This window comes from Oryzias latipes, chromosome 5 (assembly GCF_002234675.1).
Source record: "Oryzias latipes chromosome 5, ASM223467v1".
In the NCBI taxonomy this organism is placed as follows: Eukaryota; Metazoa; Chordata; class Actinopteri; order Beloniformes; family Adrianichthyidae; genus Oryzias; species Oryzias latipes.
This window is the reverse complement of record NC_019863.2, coordinates 5880295-5899527: the sequence shown is the minus strand read 5'-3', so window position 1 is coordinate 5899527 and position 19233 is coordinate 5880295. Positions and strand designations below refer to the sequence as shown.

Genomic DNA, 19233 nt, shown 5'->3' with positions numbered 1-19233 from the left:
GCTGATGGACAGGCTGACAGACGAGGTAAGACAGGAATCTCCCTGGACAATGATGTTTGCGGATGACATTGTAATTTGCAGTGAGAGTAGAGAGCAGGTGGAGGAACAGCTAGAGAGGTGGAGGTTTGCTCTGGAAAGAAGAGGCATGAAGGTCAGTCGTAGTAAGACAGAATACATGTGTCTGAACGAGAGGGATCAAGGTAGAAGCGTTAGGTTACAGGGGGCTGAGGTGAAGAAGGTGCAGGAGTTTAAGTACTTGGGGTCAACAGTTCAGTGTGATGGGGAGTGTGGAAAAGAGGTGAAGAGGCGAGTGCAGGCAGGTTGGAGCGGGTGGAGGAAAGTGTCAGGAGTGTTGTGTGACAGAAGAGTGCCAGCAAGACTCAAAGGAAAGGTGTACAAGACAGTGGTGAGACCAGCTCTGCTCTATGGGTTAGAGACGGTAGCAGTGAGACCGAGACAAGAGGCTGAGATGGAGGTAGCGGAGATGAAGATGTTGAGGTTCTCCTTAGGAGTGACCAGGTTAGACAGGATAAGGAACGAGTACATCAGAGGGACGGCTCATGTTGCCTGTGTTAGGGACAAAGTCAGAGAAGCCAGACTGAGATGGTTTGGACATGTTCAGAGGAGGGATAGTGGATATATTGGTAGAAGGATGTTGGAGATGGAGCTGCCTGGCAGGAGGGCGAGAGGACGGCCAAAGAGGAGATACATGGATGTCTTAACAGAGGACATGAAGTTGGCTAATGTTAGGGTAGAAGATGTCCATGATAGAGTGAGGTGGAAAAGGATGATTCGCTGTGGCGACCCCTGATGGGAAAAGCCGAAAGAGAAAGAAGATTCAGATACACATGCCTTTGACAGCTGTGTGTATCTGGACTTTGAAAGTATAAAGTTTAAATATTACACTTTGGATTTGGTCTGCTGTCTCCTTTAATTATGAAGAGGAGGCAGGAGCTGTTGGATCTACCTGGAGTCGGCCTGCAGTTACTAAAGCTCCTCATTTGGGAGCGTTGTTTTCTGGAACAAGCGCAGACCACAAAGACAAAGAACACAGCGAAGAAAACTGTCTGATCTTATGAAGAGTCCATGAAGTTTGCATGTGGAAATGAAGTGATAGCCTCCAGAGTGTTTGGAAGTGGTCTTGTAGCTTTTATCATTTTGTCCTGTTGGTAGTATTTTAAAGATTATATCTGACTGATTTCCTCCCTGTCATTTTCTTGATAGTTGTAATCTCCAAAGCAGAAGAGTGAATGCTCTTTTGTTTTAGCCCTTGTGCTATCCTTGGCACTTTAACACTGGGAGTTGGGTCATCTAGACCCCACTAGACAGTGCGCTGAAACTTTTGTCTTCAATGATTTGTGATCTTCACTGGTGTCCATGGATTACAGGAAATCCTCTTCACCTTTATCCACCTTTGTCATGGTAGGGATAACCCGTCAATGTAAGGGGTGGGGTCATAGGATAGCACAACTCCCCCTCTGGTCACCATCAGGAACCATCTCCAGAGTTCTAACCACACTTCCTGGATGCTGCACACTCTCATTCACTCAATCAACCACACCATACTTAAGCTCTGGACTGAGCTCAGCTCATTGCGAAGTATTGTTTGTGCCACTCTGCCTTCCTTATCTAGCGTTATATCTGGACCTGATCTTCTGTCTCCTGACCCTGGCTCTGTTAGCCTGCCGCCTCCCCCCGACCGTCGCCTGGATTTTGACCATCCTGTCCCTCCTCTGATGATCTCATGCCTGTCATCGACTCCTGCCTGCCTGACCGACCCTGATTTAGCTTTGGGGACTTTTAGCTGAGCTAATAAATCTGGTGCACTGTGATCAAGCTGTCTGCTTGTTCTTGTGACAATTATTACTTTTAGGGCCTGATTTTTGAATTTTTTTGGTAGCAAGGAGGTTGGACTTAGTTCTTTGGTTTCTTGACTTCTTTGTATCAAAATTTTGGGATGTTTTCTATCATTTGAGCTGCTCTGATGTGATGAAGCAGAAGAAAAAATTCACAGGGTTTTCTGTGAAGCTCGATGTTGTAAAGGGGGTTAGGAAATGTGATAGCTCTTGTGCTGAGGTTGGTGTTTTAAACACTGTGAGCACATGAAACTCAAGAAGCCTCACAGCAGACAGCCCATTCTTCTGACCTGTTAAAGTACCCAGTCCAGTCATCCTTTGTGGCAGCTGCTGCAACGGTGGGACGAATGTAGACCAAACAAATGTTTGACGCGTTCTTTGCAGTGATGCGGTGGTTGTGCATGTCTTACACCCTCACAGCAAATACGTTTGCTTGTTTAAGGCATCTTTGAGATCTAAAGATTTGTGTTTCGTGGACACTTTGTGAATACCAAAAATCCAAATAAAGGAGTCAATTACTGATACTTCCACTATTTTAAACTGGAAGAGCCACCAGCCTTTATTTTGTCTGGAGCCGACTGGTATCACAAATTCACATGATTTTTTGCACGTTTTCTCAGGACTGTTCATTCAAAAGCCACCTAGCCCGTCCCAAAGCCTGTCCTCTGTCTGGAGATACAAATTCACAGGAGACATGATTCTTCTGAGTCCGGCAGCCTGCTCACGCAGAATAGTAGAATGGACTGTGGTCCGAAGCCTCCGCCGTTCTGTGCACACTGTAACAAAATCGTACGCACAGTTTATCAGATTTTAAAAAATATTTTAACCACTGTCCCCCGGCGGGCTCCGTAGATTCTTCAGATTACATGGCTGAATGGTGTCTTTTTTAAAGAGGACTTTAGAATGTACATATTATCCACTGGGAATCCAAAAGCCTTTCTGAGGAACCTTTATCAAACTGTTTGTTTAAGATTCTAATAAATTCTAACTTCTGAGGTGGAGGTTATGATAAAGGACATGTGTTTGCAGGAATCGCTTGGCAAATCTATGGTAAAACAGTGAGGCTGATGCTGTTTAATGTTCACGCAAAAAATTACTTTGATCTTCTTAATTTGCAGTAAATAGTATAAACCTGCATTTATTTTACAATCTTATTTGTTTTAAAGCATTTTCCCAAACCATGAATAAAAAATGGTGACCAGCTGATATTTCATCAAACAGTATATTGATAGTGAGTGTACAAACACATCCTTCCGCATAGATTATTGTGTTTTTGAGTCTTTCTCTTCCACTGTTACCTGATATGGTGAAACCAGCCTTTTCTTGGTATAAAATGCAAAAGATACCTCTAACGGGTCGATCTGATGTTTTCTAAACCTCACAGATGCCCCAAATGATGGGTTTGACAAAGTGTGTTTCTGTGGAGCTAATGTTTCCTGTTTTTGTGTCGGAGGTCAAACAGTTTGTCTAAATATTGCTCAGATCTGTGTAACAAGTTTTGATTAAAAGATCTAATGTAAAGACAGGTTTATATGACATCTGTGTACATGACAAATACAGTATGAGGTTTCATTTATCTGCATTTTAGCTTCTCCTTTTCTGTGATTGGACCATGTTAAGCTATGATCTGGAGTCAACCCAGTGCAGTGGGAAACACCACTGTGATGCTTTTGCTCTCTTCTCCTCAGACTACACCTACTTCTACAAAGGGAAGGACTACTGGAAGTTTGACAACCAGAAGCTGACGGTGGAACCTGGCTATCCCAAGTCCATATTACGAGATTGGATGGGTTGTGACCAGTCTGATATAGAGCATTCTGGTGGTAATCGCGGCGATCGCCAGCTGCCGCTTGATAACGTTGACATCATGGTGACCATCAACGATGTCCCAACAACGGTCAACGCCATCGCCGTGGTGATCCCCTGCGTCCTGTCACTGTGCATCCTCGTGCTGGTGTACACAATAGTTCAGTTTAAGAACAAAGGAGTGCAGCAAAATAGCATTCCTCAGCACTATTACAAATACCAGGTTCAGGAGTGGGTATGACAGACAACCTCAGGTCACGTGGGAGGAGTCATCTGGCTTTTGCCGGCTCTGGCTAAGGACAAGGATAAAAGTCGCTAACTTTTCTAACTTTGGAGTGCACAAACTCAACAGCTTGGTCAAGTAGAAGTGAGTGAGTGCTTGTGTCTGCCTCGTCACACCTGGCGAAGCTGTGACCAAACATGCCTGATGGTAGGAACATGACCATGAGGATGCCAGAAGGAGAAAAGCACCTCATCTGCTCTGCTATTTTCAAGCCAAAAGGACAGAAAATGAGGTTCTCTTTGGACCTACAACACACCATCGTCTTCTCAGTGAAACCTTTATTGAGCAGAAAGAAAACACCCCTTATGAACCTGACATCCCCTCTGAAAGTGTGTTACATCAATACCTTATAAAGTTCTTTGCTTCAGAAGTTAGATGGTATTTGGTAATATTAGGGTGTGTTTTTTGAGAATTTTTTTTATAAAAGCCCTGAAAAAAAACATTGGTAAAATGGCCATAAATGGGGGAAAAAATGGTATCCCCTTTTTAATCCCACAGTTTTCTTTGCTTTCATTTATAATGAGATGTAAAGCCTTCAGAGGACAGCAGGGGTCAGAAGTCAGGGACAAAACCGATTCTGGTGGCAGAGCTAGTTCCACACCAGTGGCACTTGACTGACTCCTCTCCACCTATGGCACCATGACTGCAAATGCCTAACCTCCATGCAAAAACTAGAATCTGAATTTCTGTGTAACAGAAGTTGTGCAAGAGGTCCAGGCAAACACTAGGGTTTGTCAGGAGTTCTCGCAAAATTTGTGCAATTTATATTCTGTTGAAATTAGAGATACAATTCTGAAATTTCAATTGAATTTGAGATGCATCACTAGCAGCTGACACTATAATCTTACACTGTAAATCCGAATAGGTTCTGTGAACTAAAAATGTATGAGGAAACCGATTACATAATATTTTTTTCAAGTTATCTTACTTAAAAATGATCAGTTTATCAGAACTTAGAATGTTTGAGTTTGCACTTAGCACTTTAACTAAATTTAAACTTTACCTCTTTACTCATACACAATCCTCTCAGGGTCTGCCAGATCTGTAGTGGGAGAAAGCCGGATCCCAATGCATGCAAATTCCACACAGAAGGTGTTCTGTTTTATGTCCCCCAGCAGGTCCTGAACCAGGTCTTATCGCTCTGCGGCAGGAGCACTAACCGCTGTGCCACCACATCCTGAAAAATCTATTCAGTATGTAGCTGAGTTCATGTCACAACGTTCAGGGGCGTACGTTATGACGTAATCACGTCTCTTCACTTATAAGTATTGACACTTAGGTTTCATTAGTCCCATAAAGATACAAATGAAGTCAAAGTTGAATCGGATTGTAGGTTTAAGCTGACTTGACTTGGTTGAGCAACCAAGTTTTATAATCAAAGAACTGAAAAAGTAGCACTACTTTTGAGTTCTATGATTATAAAACTCTTTGTACTGTTCGGGTTTACAGTGTACTTGAAACAGGTTTTAACATAGTTTGGAGCGCTTGCTCTTGTTAAACAACATTTTCAGCAGTAAGGACCGGGCTGTCGACAGTGCACCCGTAAATTTGGCTTCTTGGACATGCTCCTGCATTGCTAATTCTGAGTTGTCTCTAACAGGCTGCAGACAAACCAGTTACGGACTCATCATTGTTTCTTTTGTCAGCCAGAATTTTCCTCAACCAGTGGAACGAAAGATACAAACCAATAATCTTCATAACTTTTACTGCTAGCTTTTACTAGCTTTTACAGGGGTAGAACAGTAAATTTGAACAAAGAACAAACAGACCTATTTTAAACTTTAAGGTCAAAACTAAAACTTGTGTATAAAAATAAACGTTGGCTTGATGGTTAGCTAGTTCCTTTAAGGATCTTTTAAAAGGCTTGTTCTTCTCAAACTGTTTACTTGGAAGTTAAAAAGGTGTTGAATAGATCTAGTCAGTATTCTGAGTTCACACACTTTAAAAAAAATGTTATTTAGATTCTTTAAAAAAACTAATATCTGATGGTTAAAATGGCCATAATGATGTGTTTTAGAACTGTTTGTAGCTAGCTTTGTTGTACCAGTTCAGGCACACGCACATTTTGAAAGGTTGCCCGATTTGATCAAACAATAGACGTTTTAAGGTAAAAACCAACCATGTGTTTGAAAGTTTATTTCTGCTAGTTTAGAGGTCTGACTCTGCAGGGTTATTGAGGCAGAGTGGACTGCTTTTTGAATCATGGCAACATCTACAGAGTTTAAAAAAGTTCTGTTCACAGCCCCCATGCCAGTTAACGATATATTCTCCCCATCCCTCACATAATTCTCTCGATCCAAACTCCATCTGTGCTTCTCTGCGTAGATGACACTTTCCCTTTGGTTCCTTCATCCATCTTTACTAAGCATTCATTCTTTGAACATTCTGCAGCACACTTCAGAGAGGGACTACATGCGGCACACTTTAGCCTCTGCAGTTTGGCAAGCATCCCCAAATTATTTTACATTATTACTGGGAAATAATGTAACCGCTGTGCTTTTATACTTTTGCTTTAATACGATTACAAGCTGTGTTTAGGAGCTGGTCGTTTCTAGACTTTAATGGATTTGCAAAAGAGGCGTGTTCTTTTGTTATTTAAAGATGACAGATTTAGTTATTTTTTTAAATGTTTGCATTTAGATAACTCTTTTGGTATTTTTAGAATGTACAAGCCTGTCGGGTTTTTAAACCAAACATCAACTTGAGCTTTGGAGCTAAACCTTTTTTATTTGTCTAAAGTTACTCAAAACAAGAGTAAAGTTTCCCCCAATTGTAAGATTTAATGTCTGACAACTTGTGAGGTCAAAGTCTCAAAATGAGGCAACTCCAACTTCATGAACACTATATCATAAAAACTTAGACAACATACTGAGCTTTGAATGAGAATCTAAGTATGCCCTTGATGCTTCTGTAGGAATTGGAAGTGCCGGGCAAATGCTGCTGATGTAATGCAACACCTAGGGAGGCCACATGAGTCCTCTTGGGTGGAGGCAGAATCTGTATCTTTTATAATCAAAGCAGTGCATGACTAGCTGTCTAGCTAGCTATCCAAACTCTTTTAGAACTCCACCAACAGAAGCTATAAAAGAAAAAACATATTTCTGAGTTGTCTGGTGTCGCATAGTCTCGTACCTCTAGAGCTCAGTACTATGAAAGCACAGTAGATTGTCCAGCATGGAGGCTAAGCAGCACCTAAATCCACACAAAGTTGTTTTGAAATACTTTACAAACAAAAACTGTCAAAGTCCCTCCCAGGTCTGCTTATCCCCACAGAACACGTCTGGTGTCTGTCAAAGCTTTGTGACTGACTCTTGCAGACACTTTCTAGAAAGCATAGCATAAGAGCTTTTCACAAGTCATCTGGACTTGTTTTTGGTTGAAGATGATACGCGTCTTATCTTACAGCTTGTCATCAGAATTCAGAATTGAGATAATTGGATGAGAAACAAGAAATCTCTAACTAAAAAACTTAGTCCAGATAACTTTTTAAAATCTTTTTCTGCTATAAAACGATGCTGGATGAATAAGAGTTGAAGCAAATATCTATAGCAGTGTTTTTCAGCCAGTGTGCAGCGGCACACTAGTGTGCCTTGGGAGATGGTCAGGTGTGCCATGGGAAATTACCCTCATTAATTGATCTAAAAACATTTCCCATCTCCAGGAAATCAGCTCTTTGTTCATCCAAACAGGCCCTGATAAAACACTGAGAAGTTAGGAATATAAAAGATCGTAAAACAATTTTTTCTTTGTGTTTATTTGATTCTATTAAAGACATCTTGATAAGAATGACAGTACCCTGATTTAGCTGTTTTCGGAAAAGTCCCACCCCTTTAACTGTCTCCACCAATCATTCTTGGAGGCTTAATCACACGTCATCAGTCTGACAAATCAGACGTGGTTCAAGTCTTCACTTCCTTGTTCTGATTCTGCTCATAAAGTCTCTCAGTTCCAACAAAAATACCAGCCAAAGCTCGTCTTTAGTGGTGTAGCTTTCCACAGGATCCGGTGTCAGACCGTGGAACAAGTGAACAAAACCATGAAGCTCAGAGAAGACAGTCTGTCTGCGTTCGCCGGCTGTTTGCACTACATCTCCCATGATGCATTTAGCATTGGGTTTTTAGCATTTAGCATTTTTAGCATTTAGCATTTATGTATTGGGTTAAAGTGACAGCGTCTCAGCGCAGTGTCTGAGTCTTCGTTGTTAAACGTCTTGAAACCACAACGAACACACATCAAACAGTTTTTAAATCTTTTAACTTAACTTTTATAACATCTTTTAGAAAAAACAGCTGCAGCTTCAAGCTTTTTCTGCCACATTCATTACAAAAATGCATGTGAGATTGCGGAGGGGCTGTGGATCAATACAGACTATGAGTTTCTTCTTTTTTTTTTTTTGGGATGCTGGTGCGCCGTGGGATTTTTGTCAAGGTTAAAGTGTGCCGTGGCTCATAAAAGGTTGAAAAACACTGATCGATAGAATGCAATGTGAAATAGGCCATTCGTTATTTGCTATGAACAGATTGGTTAGCCCACATCAGAAGATCTTCACAATAATAGGTCATTTTAATTAAAACACAAAGACTGACATTTGTAGAAAATCCATATTAATGGAAACTTCTCATCATAAGCTTCAAGTATGGCAATAGAGGCCGTTCGGGCTTCTTTTAAAGCTTCACGTTCTACACCAGACACTAGAGTATCTCAGATGTCAAACCATTTCCCCATCTGCTGAAGAAAAGAAAAAAGATCCAAGCCAAAATGCACTTCAGCAACCCACTAAGTCCCGACAGTGGTCCCTATTCACTTTAAGAATTTAAGAAAAGCAAGTTATAAAATTGTCTGTTTGTAGATATGATCATGTGACAATAAAGAAGATGAGAGGACAAAAATTCTTCTTGCTAAAGAGTGACCAGTGTGTTTGGGAATGATGTTAAGCAATAAGAGTTGGATCCCACTATAACGTTATTTACAAACTCCTCAATATTTTCTTTACTTTCTTTTTAAGAAATACAAAGTTTGTCCTTATCTCACTAAAAAAACATAGTAAAACGTACAGCGTGGAGCAAAATGATGATTTTGAAGACCTTTTTTATGTGTGTTTTCCTCTGTGTGTGTCAATGTGTGTGTGTGTGTGTGCGTGTGTGTGTGTGTGCGTGTTTGCGTGCGTGTGTGTGTGTGTGGGTCTGAGAATCTGTCCGATGTGTTTATGTTGGTAGTTGTTCGACCATGTGTATGTGCGTGCATTTCTGTGTGTGATTGTGTATTTTGACATTTAGAAACCGTATATTTTTAACAGGTTAAACATAAAAACAATTTTCACAGCCACATTGTTATTTTCAACACTTTTGTGCTAAATGTAAAGCGTAACGTTACGCTCAAGCCAGAATTGAAACCGACAGGCACCATAATGAAGACAGTCTGTAGGAAACAATTTTTCCCCACAAACATTTTCTTCACCAAGGTGAGGATGTTGGATGCATCAACTGTAGAAAGGTAACAGGCTTTAACCCCTTCATGCCTAAATGTATTTCCTATTACACAAAAGATATTCTTCAATCGTTTTCCCGCTCAAGGTGATGCTAAATGAAGTAGAGTCCTGAATTTAGCGACGTACAGCATGAAGGGGTTGAAAGCAGGATTTTTCATTTAAATGTGTTAGACGTGCACATCCACACTTTCTGGCTGAAAAATCCTCTCCATCATTACATCCATGGTGGATGGGGACAATGTCTCTGGACTGGCAAAAGGGGCAGTGGTCCTGCTTTTTAAAAAATGGGGTGGGCGAAGAGGCATCACCGTACTCAAACTCCTTAGGAAAGTCCTCTTTAGGGAAGTGGAGAAAGGACTTCAGCCGATAGTGGAACCTCTGATTCAGGAGGAACAGCAGATGAGCTCTACGCCTTACATAGAGTGATGGTTCATGGGAGTTCTCCCACCCACGTGTGTTTATGGATTTGGATAGTCTTTGAGCTTGCTCCTCATGGTGTTCTGTGGGAGGTGCTCAGGTCCAGGGACCCTTCTAAGGTTCAACTCAATGTATCTTGGACTCTGTCTTTTGTCACCTGTCTTGCTCATCATTTTTATGGACAGAATCATGTTTCAGGAGCAGCTAGGTGGCTGCGTAGGAGATTCGGTTTTAGGACAGGATTTCATCTCTTTTTACAGATAATGTTCAGCTGGCTTAATGGGCCAGCCAGGACCTTTGATGTGCACTGTGCACTGGCTGTTTGCATTTGAGTGTGAAGCAGCTAGAGTTAGAATGACCACTTTTAAGTCAGAAGTCATGGCTCTCTATAAATGTGGTCACTGAAAAAATCTGTTGTAGTGAAGAATGAGCTAAGCAAACAGGCAAAGCTCTGGGTTTACAAGTCAATCTGTGTTCCTACCCTCATGACCAAAAGTGGAAGATCCTGTATACCAGCAAAGCAGGAGCTTGAAGTAGAGCTCCTCTTCATGGTGTTGAAGTTGTTCAGGCATTTCTTCTGGACGCCTCTTTGGAGAAGACCCAGGAGGCTCTGAACTATGTATGTCAGCTGGTCTGGGAGCACCTTGAGGATCCCCTGAGGAGATATTTGGACAGAGAAGTCTTGGTATCTCTGCTTGGACTGCTGCCCCCAACCCACGCTGTTGGATGGAGGGATAAATGGATGGAACATTTTTGATTGAGGAAAAGTCGGTACAGAATTCCAGATCCAGTTCTAAGGCAGCGATGAGATGACAGCATCTCTCCCCCTTCATCCCGCCTTTCTCCCTTTTCAAAAAGTCTGTATAAAGACAAAAGGAAAATGTACAAGTCTGAGAATCATTTTCAAATTTCAAGACTGAGGAAAACTACAGATTCATACTTTGTCTTTTGATAAAAGGTTCATAATCTGCAGAAAATTTTCCTCTCAGTGAAACACGTTTTCTATGAAGCACAAGTTTTTTTTCTTGATTGTCCCATTTGGTCTCTTTTGACATGGTTGTACCTTATTCCTGCACTGTTTCACTGACATGACTTGAATTAAATATGATGTTGATAGAATACTGTATTGACAAGAATCTAGAATTTGCCTTTTTTAAGGCTTTGTTTAAAATTCTCTTGACCCTCTATTAAAGTTATTCCTGAGAAACTCCATATTTTGGGGTTTGTTTGGAGTTTGCTTCAGTTTAGGGCGGGGGGGGGGGGGGTCATAATATAGGAAAGAGAAGGGTGGGGCTTTGTGAAAAAACATTTTCCGACCATGTTACTGCTAAAAGAGGAACACACTTTCAAATGTGTGCTTTGGTACACAGCATTGATATTGTTGTAGTTTTTTATTGTTAGTGATTATCCTTTAATGAAAACAAGTTTCAGTGTTTTTTTCTGAATCTTTTTATTGAAAATCTAATGTTTGTCCGCTAAAGATAAGGAAAAAAGCATTCAAACTCAAAACAACAGAACAAACTTCTGTCTGAGCAGCAGAAGATGCTTTTGGCTACATTTATGACTCATTTCATATCATCTATTAACGAATCCTTTATTATTAGCCCACAATCGAAGGTGCAACACAGACAGACTGCAGTGAAAACATCCAGATTGTTGATCAAGTTTATTCAAGTATATCAGATCAAATAGTTAAACATTCTATTCTGTTTAGTTTCAAATAGAGAAAGGATGGAATTAAGCCAAATTAGCGATTGTTAAATACTACAAATCATATGAAAATAGGACATCTGTGTGCAAATCCCACAAAGCTTTAATGTTCATGTGGCATTTTCAATAAAGAGCATCCTCCTCTCCCTCATTATGAAAGGAATTCTGGTCCCGGAGACAGAACACCCCCAACCCCCACCCCAAAGAAGTTTTTTTATTCCTTTGATTTATTTTTTTCGTGGGTAAAAAAAAAAAAAGGTTCCTGCTTGCTTTTCCCGCACCCTGACCATCCTTCTGTTTTTCATAGTCAAACGGACTTCCTGGACATCTTTGCCCCCACTTCACCCCACCCCTACCTCAGCCACTCTCGTAGCTTACAACAGGCATGTCCAAAGTCTGTCCTGTGGGCCAAATGTGGCCCATGTTCTAATTTCAGAGAGCCTGCAGGCTCCTGTCATAAAATGATCAATTATTTATTTTCTTCAAATATGAAATTCACAGTAATTTTGTTTAAAATGCGTTTAGATATGTTTCTGTTTTACGTGCAGAATAGAAAAGTAACGCTTTTCATCAAAGTAATGCTTTTCATCAAATAGTTCATTTGCATTTAATGGTCTATAAGGGTTGAAAGCCCTGACACATCTACATCTCACAAAAGGTGACCAAACTCTGAAGAATTTGGACAAACCTGACTCGTCTCATCCTTGTTTCAGGAGTTCAGAACCAGTGGGATGACTCGGTCCTTTTTCAGAAATGTGCTGGATTCAAATGTTGGCATTTCAAACTCTTTAAATGTCTGTTTTCAACAAAAGCAACACAAGAAGTGAACAGTGAGGAAAAGGTAAGAGCAGAAGCAAATAGAGGTCAGACTGATGAGAAGTCAGTTCGATGTTTCTGTCAGGACAACAGGAGCAGAAGAACTTCTGAGGTCGTTGTGTTGAAGCCTCACCTGAAAGGCGGTGCCACGCCACAATCTTCTTTCCACTGTTTGCATTCACATTTTGCATGCATTGCCTGTCACACAAGTAAATGACCAACTGGAAAGACAAAGTGCCTTGCTCGTGGGCACTCCGGTAGTAGAGAATTTCTAGGGAAGTAATTCTCACAGAGTGCTGATTTTAATAGAAGTTCAACGGTTTTCTTCTTTCGGCTGCTGTTGATTTCCTGCATCATACGAGGCTTTTGACCTTGGCTGAATAGAGTAAACTCTGTTCCAGTCTGCACAACCTGACAGCTGATGTGTTTTTCTGTGTAGAAGAGTTTTACACCAACACCAAGGATCCACTGCACCAAATGCGAACTGTCTTGAAACGCTGTAAGGTAAAAGCATGTCACAAGGATTAAATGTTGCTGAGACTGCGAGCAAATAGTCCACGAGAACACCTCCACACTTCTCAGCTCCCTGTTTCTTAGCTAAGCTCATTTGCTTAAAACAAAACATAACAACAACAAAAACCAAGTCAGATGTTCTCCGCTCATTCAGCTGTGTGACTTTGAACTTCCATTTTGATTTTGACTTTTTGTTTGTTCACAGACCAACCTCTCCATGGTTATGCACTTTGAGAATGGACATCTAAAGATCAAAATGCCTTTTTGATTGCATCTTGTTCTTAAATTAAGAAATGAAATGCTTTGGTTTTATGTCTGTATTCTTAAATGTTTAGGAAACTGTTGGGAGTATCATTTTATTTAAATCTGTCTCATTTTCTGCAGTGGTTTAGCCACACCTTCACTGAGATGCGATTTTTACACTTTTTCTACCCTGGTTTTCTCTGTAGTTTCTTTTTTTTCCGAATAAACATATTTACTGTGTATTGTGTATTCCAACATATTTTTAAAATATTTGTGTGCTCCCTAATTGTAAATTCTGAATGTTTGCATCTGCTCTCTGTTTATGAACAAGAAAAAGAAGATTTCTTGAGTTTAAAAGAATCAACAGTAATTTAGTGCTTATACAGCATCTATGTGATATAAACATGCAGGGGGGGTTGCAAATATGTGAGATGAACCAAATTCATGATTTATGTTGATTATGCTAATTAAGGCAAGCAATACTTTTGACTATTTTTCCTAGATGTTCAAACTTTAAAACGGGTCAATTTGACCCGCAACATAACAGGAGGGTTAAAGCCTTTGATCTCCTACCAGTTCTTTGCAATTTCATAAATGATCATTTTGTTTTACAGTCATCCCTCGGTTATCGTGGGAGTTACATTCTACCCTCCACGAAAAACAAAATTAATCACCTCTATTTTTTGCAGTCATTCCAGATGTTTTAAGGCTGTAAAACTCCTCACTACACTCCACTTTTCTGAGACAGACATGAACATTTTCTCATTTTTCTCTCTTTTTTAAACTCTCAAAGTTCAAACCTTCATGGAAAAATAATTCCATATGATCGTGACCAAAGATTGATGTAGTTTGTAAACTGTACGCATACAGGAGACACATCAAGGAGGAGCTGGATTAACAAGATCTAAAGCCAATCAGAACGCAGAACACGAAGTAAAATGTGCAAAATCCATGAGACCTTGAAAGATTAACTGTGTCACAGCAACACTGTTGCATTTCATTTTCCTGCACAGTGGTGTAGTGGCTAGCACTCTTGCCTTACCGCAAGAAGGTCCTGGTTTGAATCCTGGATCTTTGTGTGGAGTTTGCATGTTCTCTCTGTTCATGCGTGGCTTTTCCCTGGCTTCTTCCCACAGTCCAAAAACAAGCTTAAAAGGTTTGCTGGTGACCCTAAATTGTCCCTGGGTGTGAAATAGAGTGAGCGGTTGTTGGACTGTTGAGCTATCCAGAGTTTACCCTGCCTTTACCCAACAGTAGCTGAGATAGGCTCCAGCAACCCAGCAACCCCAGATTCAGAAAATCGATGGATGGACACGTTTCTTTCACTTGTTTGTAGTTTGGTAAACTGTCTTTACAAAGTAATATGTTTTGCTTTATCAGTTAGTTCATTGATAACAAGATGATTACCTTTTATATAACTCAACAGCTGACTCACTTTAATGAGTAACCGAACAAGCTTCAGCATCTCAACTGTGTTTCTGCTGACTGGACATGGATCTGTCCAAGGTTTCATAGAAAAATGGATGGAAACATTTTTTTTACTAGTGTACAGTAGTTTTACATACAGCATAAAGAAAAAAAAGCATACAACAAGTCTAAAAGGAGGTGCGATGACCTTCATCCAGTGTGGGTCCTTGGGCAAGACCCTTCACACTACTGCCTCTATGTAGCCATAAGGGGCCCTAACCCCGGGTAGGGGCAATAACTCTGGGTGTACCTGTGTCCACAGCCTGGATAAAATACAGGGTTGTGCCAGGAGGACGGACATCTGGCATAAGAACGTCTACCAAAACCAAATGTTCAGAGTGCTGATTCGCTGTGGTGACCCCTGAAGAGAAATGCCAAAAGGTGAACAACACCATCATCTGCTTCCATTGTTGCATATTTTACTTTAAAAGAATTAACTCTTGATACGATTGAAGAAACATTGGACATCCTTCTGGGTTTTTTCGTCCTGTTCTGTCTCTTCTGGACAGGCTCAGTACCAGTTGGTGCATGAGATCATGAAAGACATGTTGTCCACTTTTTTATTTCCCATCCGGCACTGGGGCAGCTCTCCTATAGTGTCTGTGGGAAAAGGGCAAAACAACGAGTGTAATGCTGACGCAGTAAAAAACAGTTTCTGCCTTTCTAAAAAGTCTTTGTGTCTCTCATGTAATTGTATACTAACATGAAGAAATACGTTACATGACTAGATCTGATAATTCAGTGGATTTTCACAGACTTATTTAAACACAAGAGCATCTGTTTGGTGTACCTTTAGATGGTGAGCTTCCAGGTTTGTTAGTCTCTGGGTCTTTTTTGGCATTTTCACGTCTTTGCATAGCGTTCTCTGCGTGGCTCTGACCTCCTCCCATTATTAGCTTGTAGTAAAGTTCACACCTGAGCAGAAACACACACAGGTAGAGAGACAGTCACTGGGAGCATGGTCCAAATTAGGGAAAGTTTGGTGAGCAAAGAATAATGGAAACAAAAACAAAAAAAAACAATCAAACTGAGGATGTGCAATACATGTACAGTATGTAGGTATGTATATATCAATAGTTCCACAAATTCTTCTTACTGTTCTTCTCTTTATTCCATGTATGTATATTACTTTATTATATAATGTCCTTTTTTTCACTTTCCTTTGTTTTTTTAAAAACATCAGTGGTTGTCAGTAAAGTCCACTATGTCATGTTTTTCTCAGACTGCAGAAATGGTGGATGTAATCTCGTTAAAAATATGTTAAAGTTGGACTTTCAATCAAATCAAGAAGTAATAAATAATGGATGATAATTTACTGCTAATTAATTACTGATTAATATGATATATCAATATGGTTTTGTTGTTGGGTCTGGTGGTTTTTAGATGACTTGTAGGCTGGAAAACCACAACTCTATTTGGCAACACAAGCAAAGATTGAATGACGCTTCAAAGGAATTTTAAAAAAGTGGTAAAATTGAAGCAGAGTGATTCCAGGGGCAGTAAAAAGAAGAAAAGGCAAGGAGAAAATTGAGCTACATGTAATAAGTTGATAGAAAATCCACTTTTTTCAAAATGGCAACTTCTTTGTTGATTTTATCTCCATAGCAACTATTTTATGTTTTGGTCGCCTGGAGATGACGAACCGATCGACGTTAGTTAAAGTTAAAGTAAACTTTTTGATGTCCTTAGAGGTTTTTGCTAACCACGCCCTCATTCCTTATATGGCCATATCCAGTGTGTTTCAATATGTTCAGTTCCAGACATGGATGCACACATTAAATTTTCACAGTATTCCATTGAAAAACTTAACAGTACGCAACTTTTGCTAGCTCACCACACGCAAACTGTTCAAAATCTACAACTTGTAATTGCATCATTTGTTCTATAGTAGCTTGCCATTGATGCCTAAAAAGTTACGAAATGATCGGTTAAAATCCAGGCGACAAATTCTGTGGTGTTTGTAGACTGGAGCTTGCAGCAAGTGTGTGCAATTTCGTGAAAAGGAATAGCTGTGCTCCACTTTTGCCAGCTCGCAACACGGACGCCGTTTAAAATCTACAACTTCTAATTGCAACATAATTTCCAGAGTAGCTTGTTGATGCCCGAAGAGTTACGAGACGATGGATGAAAATTCCAAAGATGAGTTTTCATTTGTATCTGGTGCTAAAGGTGCTTTTTTTTTTTAAATTATAGATAGCGGCCTTCTCCGGAGGTCAAAGGTCGACAAAACTCCAGAGGTAGTTGTAGACTTGGGCTAGCGGCACGTTTCTCAAATTTCGAGAAAATTGCTTGAAGAAAATGTATTTTTCCGATGTAGTAGCAAAATGCGAAAATGGCAAAATCAAAGATTTTGGCACAAAATGGCCACCAAACCGTAGGTCGAGTCGCCATCTCGTAATGATTTCGAAATGTCCTTTGGACATCCCCGACAAGTATTTGGTTTCATTACTCAATTTTCCAAAAAAAAAAAAAAAAATCTGAATGTTTTCGTTTTTGCCGAGTCTGCACATTTTTGTCACGGTTTTATGCTTACTACGCCCACATTCTTTTATCGATCTTGTCGTGTGTTACATCGTTTTGTTCACCGTGTCCAGGGAATCCTATATTTCATTTTCACAACATACCGATAAAAAATGTGCGAGCTAGCTCAGATCGCAACGGTTGCAAATTCCCCACGCACGCGCCGTCCAAAATCTACAACTTCTAATTCCAACATTTTGTGCACGGTACCTTTCTGTGGATGCCTGAGAAGTTATGAGACGATAGCTAAAAATCCCTAGGATGAGTTTTTGGTTGTTTCTGGTGCTAAAGGTGCTTTCGGCCCATTCAGTTTCTTTATAGGATCGCTCACCGTGATGTCATCGTCTTCGGGGGGGTGATATTGACTTTGTCCGAGAATTCATTTTCAATTTATCCTAGGTTTCTTCACATTTTGGTGACTTTTCAAGTATGCGGAGGGGGGCAGATTTTCGCTAAAAGGCACCAAAATCTTTCCAACTGCGGAAACAATATGGTCCTTGCAGTCAGTGACTGCTGCTGCGAGCCATAACAAGACACTTGTTGCCAAACTTCCACATGTCCTGGAAGACAAATAAAAAAGGAAAAACAAGAACAGAAAAAAATACTTTAAAAAGTGTATCTTTTGTCTTTTTTAGTAAAACTTGACAAATTAAAGAAAAGACAAAAAATTGTCATTTGTTCGTTCTACGAAGTGAGGGATTAACAAATTAGTGCATTTTATAATTGAAATGTATTTCCAAGCAAAATTAATGTATTTAATAAAAAATACTTTTCTTTAACATTTAAATGTGATTTAAGTTTTTAAGTTCTTCTCAAAACATTTCGATTCTTGACTTTGACAAAAAAGTAATACATTGACTGCAGAGGGCCCCATGTTATTGTTCACCTGGGCCACCAAACAGTTAAGTCCGCCACTGCATACAAGTGCATTGGATGCAAAGAGTGTCTTAAAAATGAAGTGGAGAAAATACAAGAACATAGAAAAGCTAATTAAATGTTTTTATATATAATGTGAAGGAGGTTTTTCTATAATCAGATTAGTGATTTGCTATTGTAATTATAAATCCATTTGATAATATGTTTGTTAAAGTGTTTATAAATACTTTTAAACTCACATTATATACAAACCAACTAACAAAGAATGATGCAATTCCTCTTTTGAAGTGCAATTTAATGTGTTTATCCTAACTTTTTATTTTTTTTTATTATTCGTATTTTTAAATTTAATTCACAATTTCACATGCCATTCAAAAGCTGTAGCCTATTCTAAAGACAACTGGTAACCCTGTGTTTACAGTTAAAGTGAATTAAAGCTTACGTCGTCAAATAATAATTTGATTTTTCATCAAATTCGTTAAACATCAAGTTCCTATAGATGCCTTTCAATGTTTCGTTCCTGTGTCCTTAACAGTCTGATAGCAATAGCGTTGTTTACGACGCTAAAGCCCCGCCCACAGGCACGCGCGCAGAGAAAATACTGGTCCGTGAGCTTCTCTGCGAGCAGAATTGAGCGAGCTCCCACCTAATGGACCCCTCAGCAGGCCCGGTTCCGCCTTCTGACTTCGACCAGCCCGATGGAGTTTCCAGGCAGAGAATCCGGACCGACGTGTCATCAGAGAGGACGAATCCAGAGATCTTCAACACTGAACAGATGGATCACTCTGCCTTTATTTACTGCCAACGCTTGACAGTGTTTTGGCATTAACTTTCCAACTGTCAAACCTTACTTATTACTCGTGATTGTTGTTCAAACGTAATTAATGTCCTTACAGTATTATTTTCTCCTAATTATAATGCATTAAATGACCACTTCAGTCCTGTTGGATATTTTTTGGTTCACCAGAAGTTGAACATAAACAAAGAGACAAGTGCAACATATCATTGCATCTATATCATACTTTTCTTAAGCCTTTTAGAGTAAACTATATCAATATATATGACAATATATTACCTTTGGCACACTAAAGAACGATTTTTTTAATGAAATATGAGTTATTTTCGCCAGAAATTTTCCTACCATTTCATGACGTCAACCTAGAGCCGGCCCCCGCAGCATGTCTGCATTTCTCCCAAAACTTTTGCAAAGATGGGTGTGCATATTGTGCATCCAAAAG

General features: G+C 39.9%; 1 protein-coding gene and 1 long non-coding RNA gene across 5 annotated transcripts in view; one reads left to right on the top strand and one right to left on the bottom strand.

Moving 5' to 3' along the window:
* mmp24 (matrix metallopeptidase 24) overlaps positions 1-4374 on the top strand; it is a 43875-nt gene extending 39501 nt beyond the window's left edge. Inside the window, exon 11 of one of the 2 annotated variants that reach the window (XM_023954646.1) lies at positions 3545-4374. In XM_023954646.1, coding sequence (XP_023810414.1) covers positions 3545-3903 — 359 coding nt within the window. In that variant the 3' untranslated portion in view covers positions 3904-4374. 2 annotated transcript variants of the gene reach the window in all.
* A 10161-nt stretch (positions 4375-14535) lies between these two features.
* On the bottom strand, positions 14536-18762 carry LOC105354057. 3 transcript variants are annotated; one of them, XR_908759.3, is made up of 4 exons: positions 18642-18762; positions 17451-17679; positions 15390-15514; positions 14536-15199 (listed from the first exon to the last, which is right to left on the bottom strand). It is a non-coding gene; the product is annotated as an uncharacterized LOC105354057 (long non-coding RNA). The 3 variants fall into 3 exon arrangements; XR_002290176.2 differs by lacking the exon at positions 17451-17679; XR_002290177.1 differs by lacking the exons at positions 17451-17679; positions 18642-18762 and adding an exon at positions 17330-17444.
* Between the last annotated feature and the right edge of the window lie 471 nt (positions 18763-19233).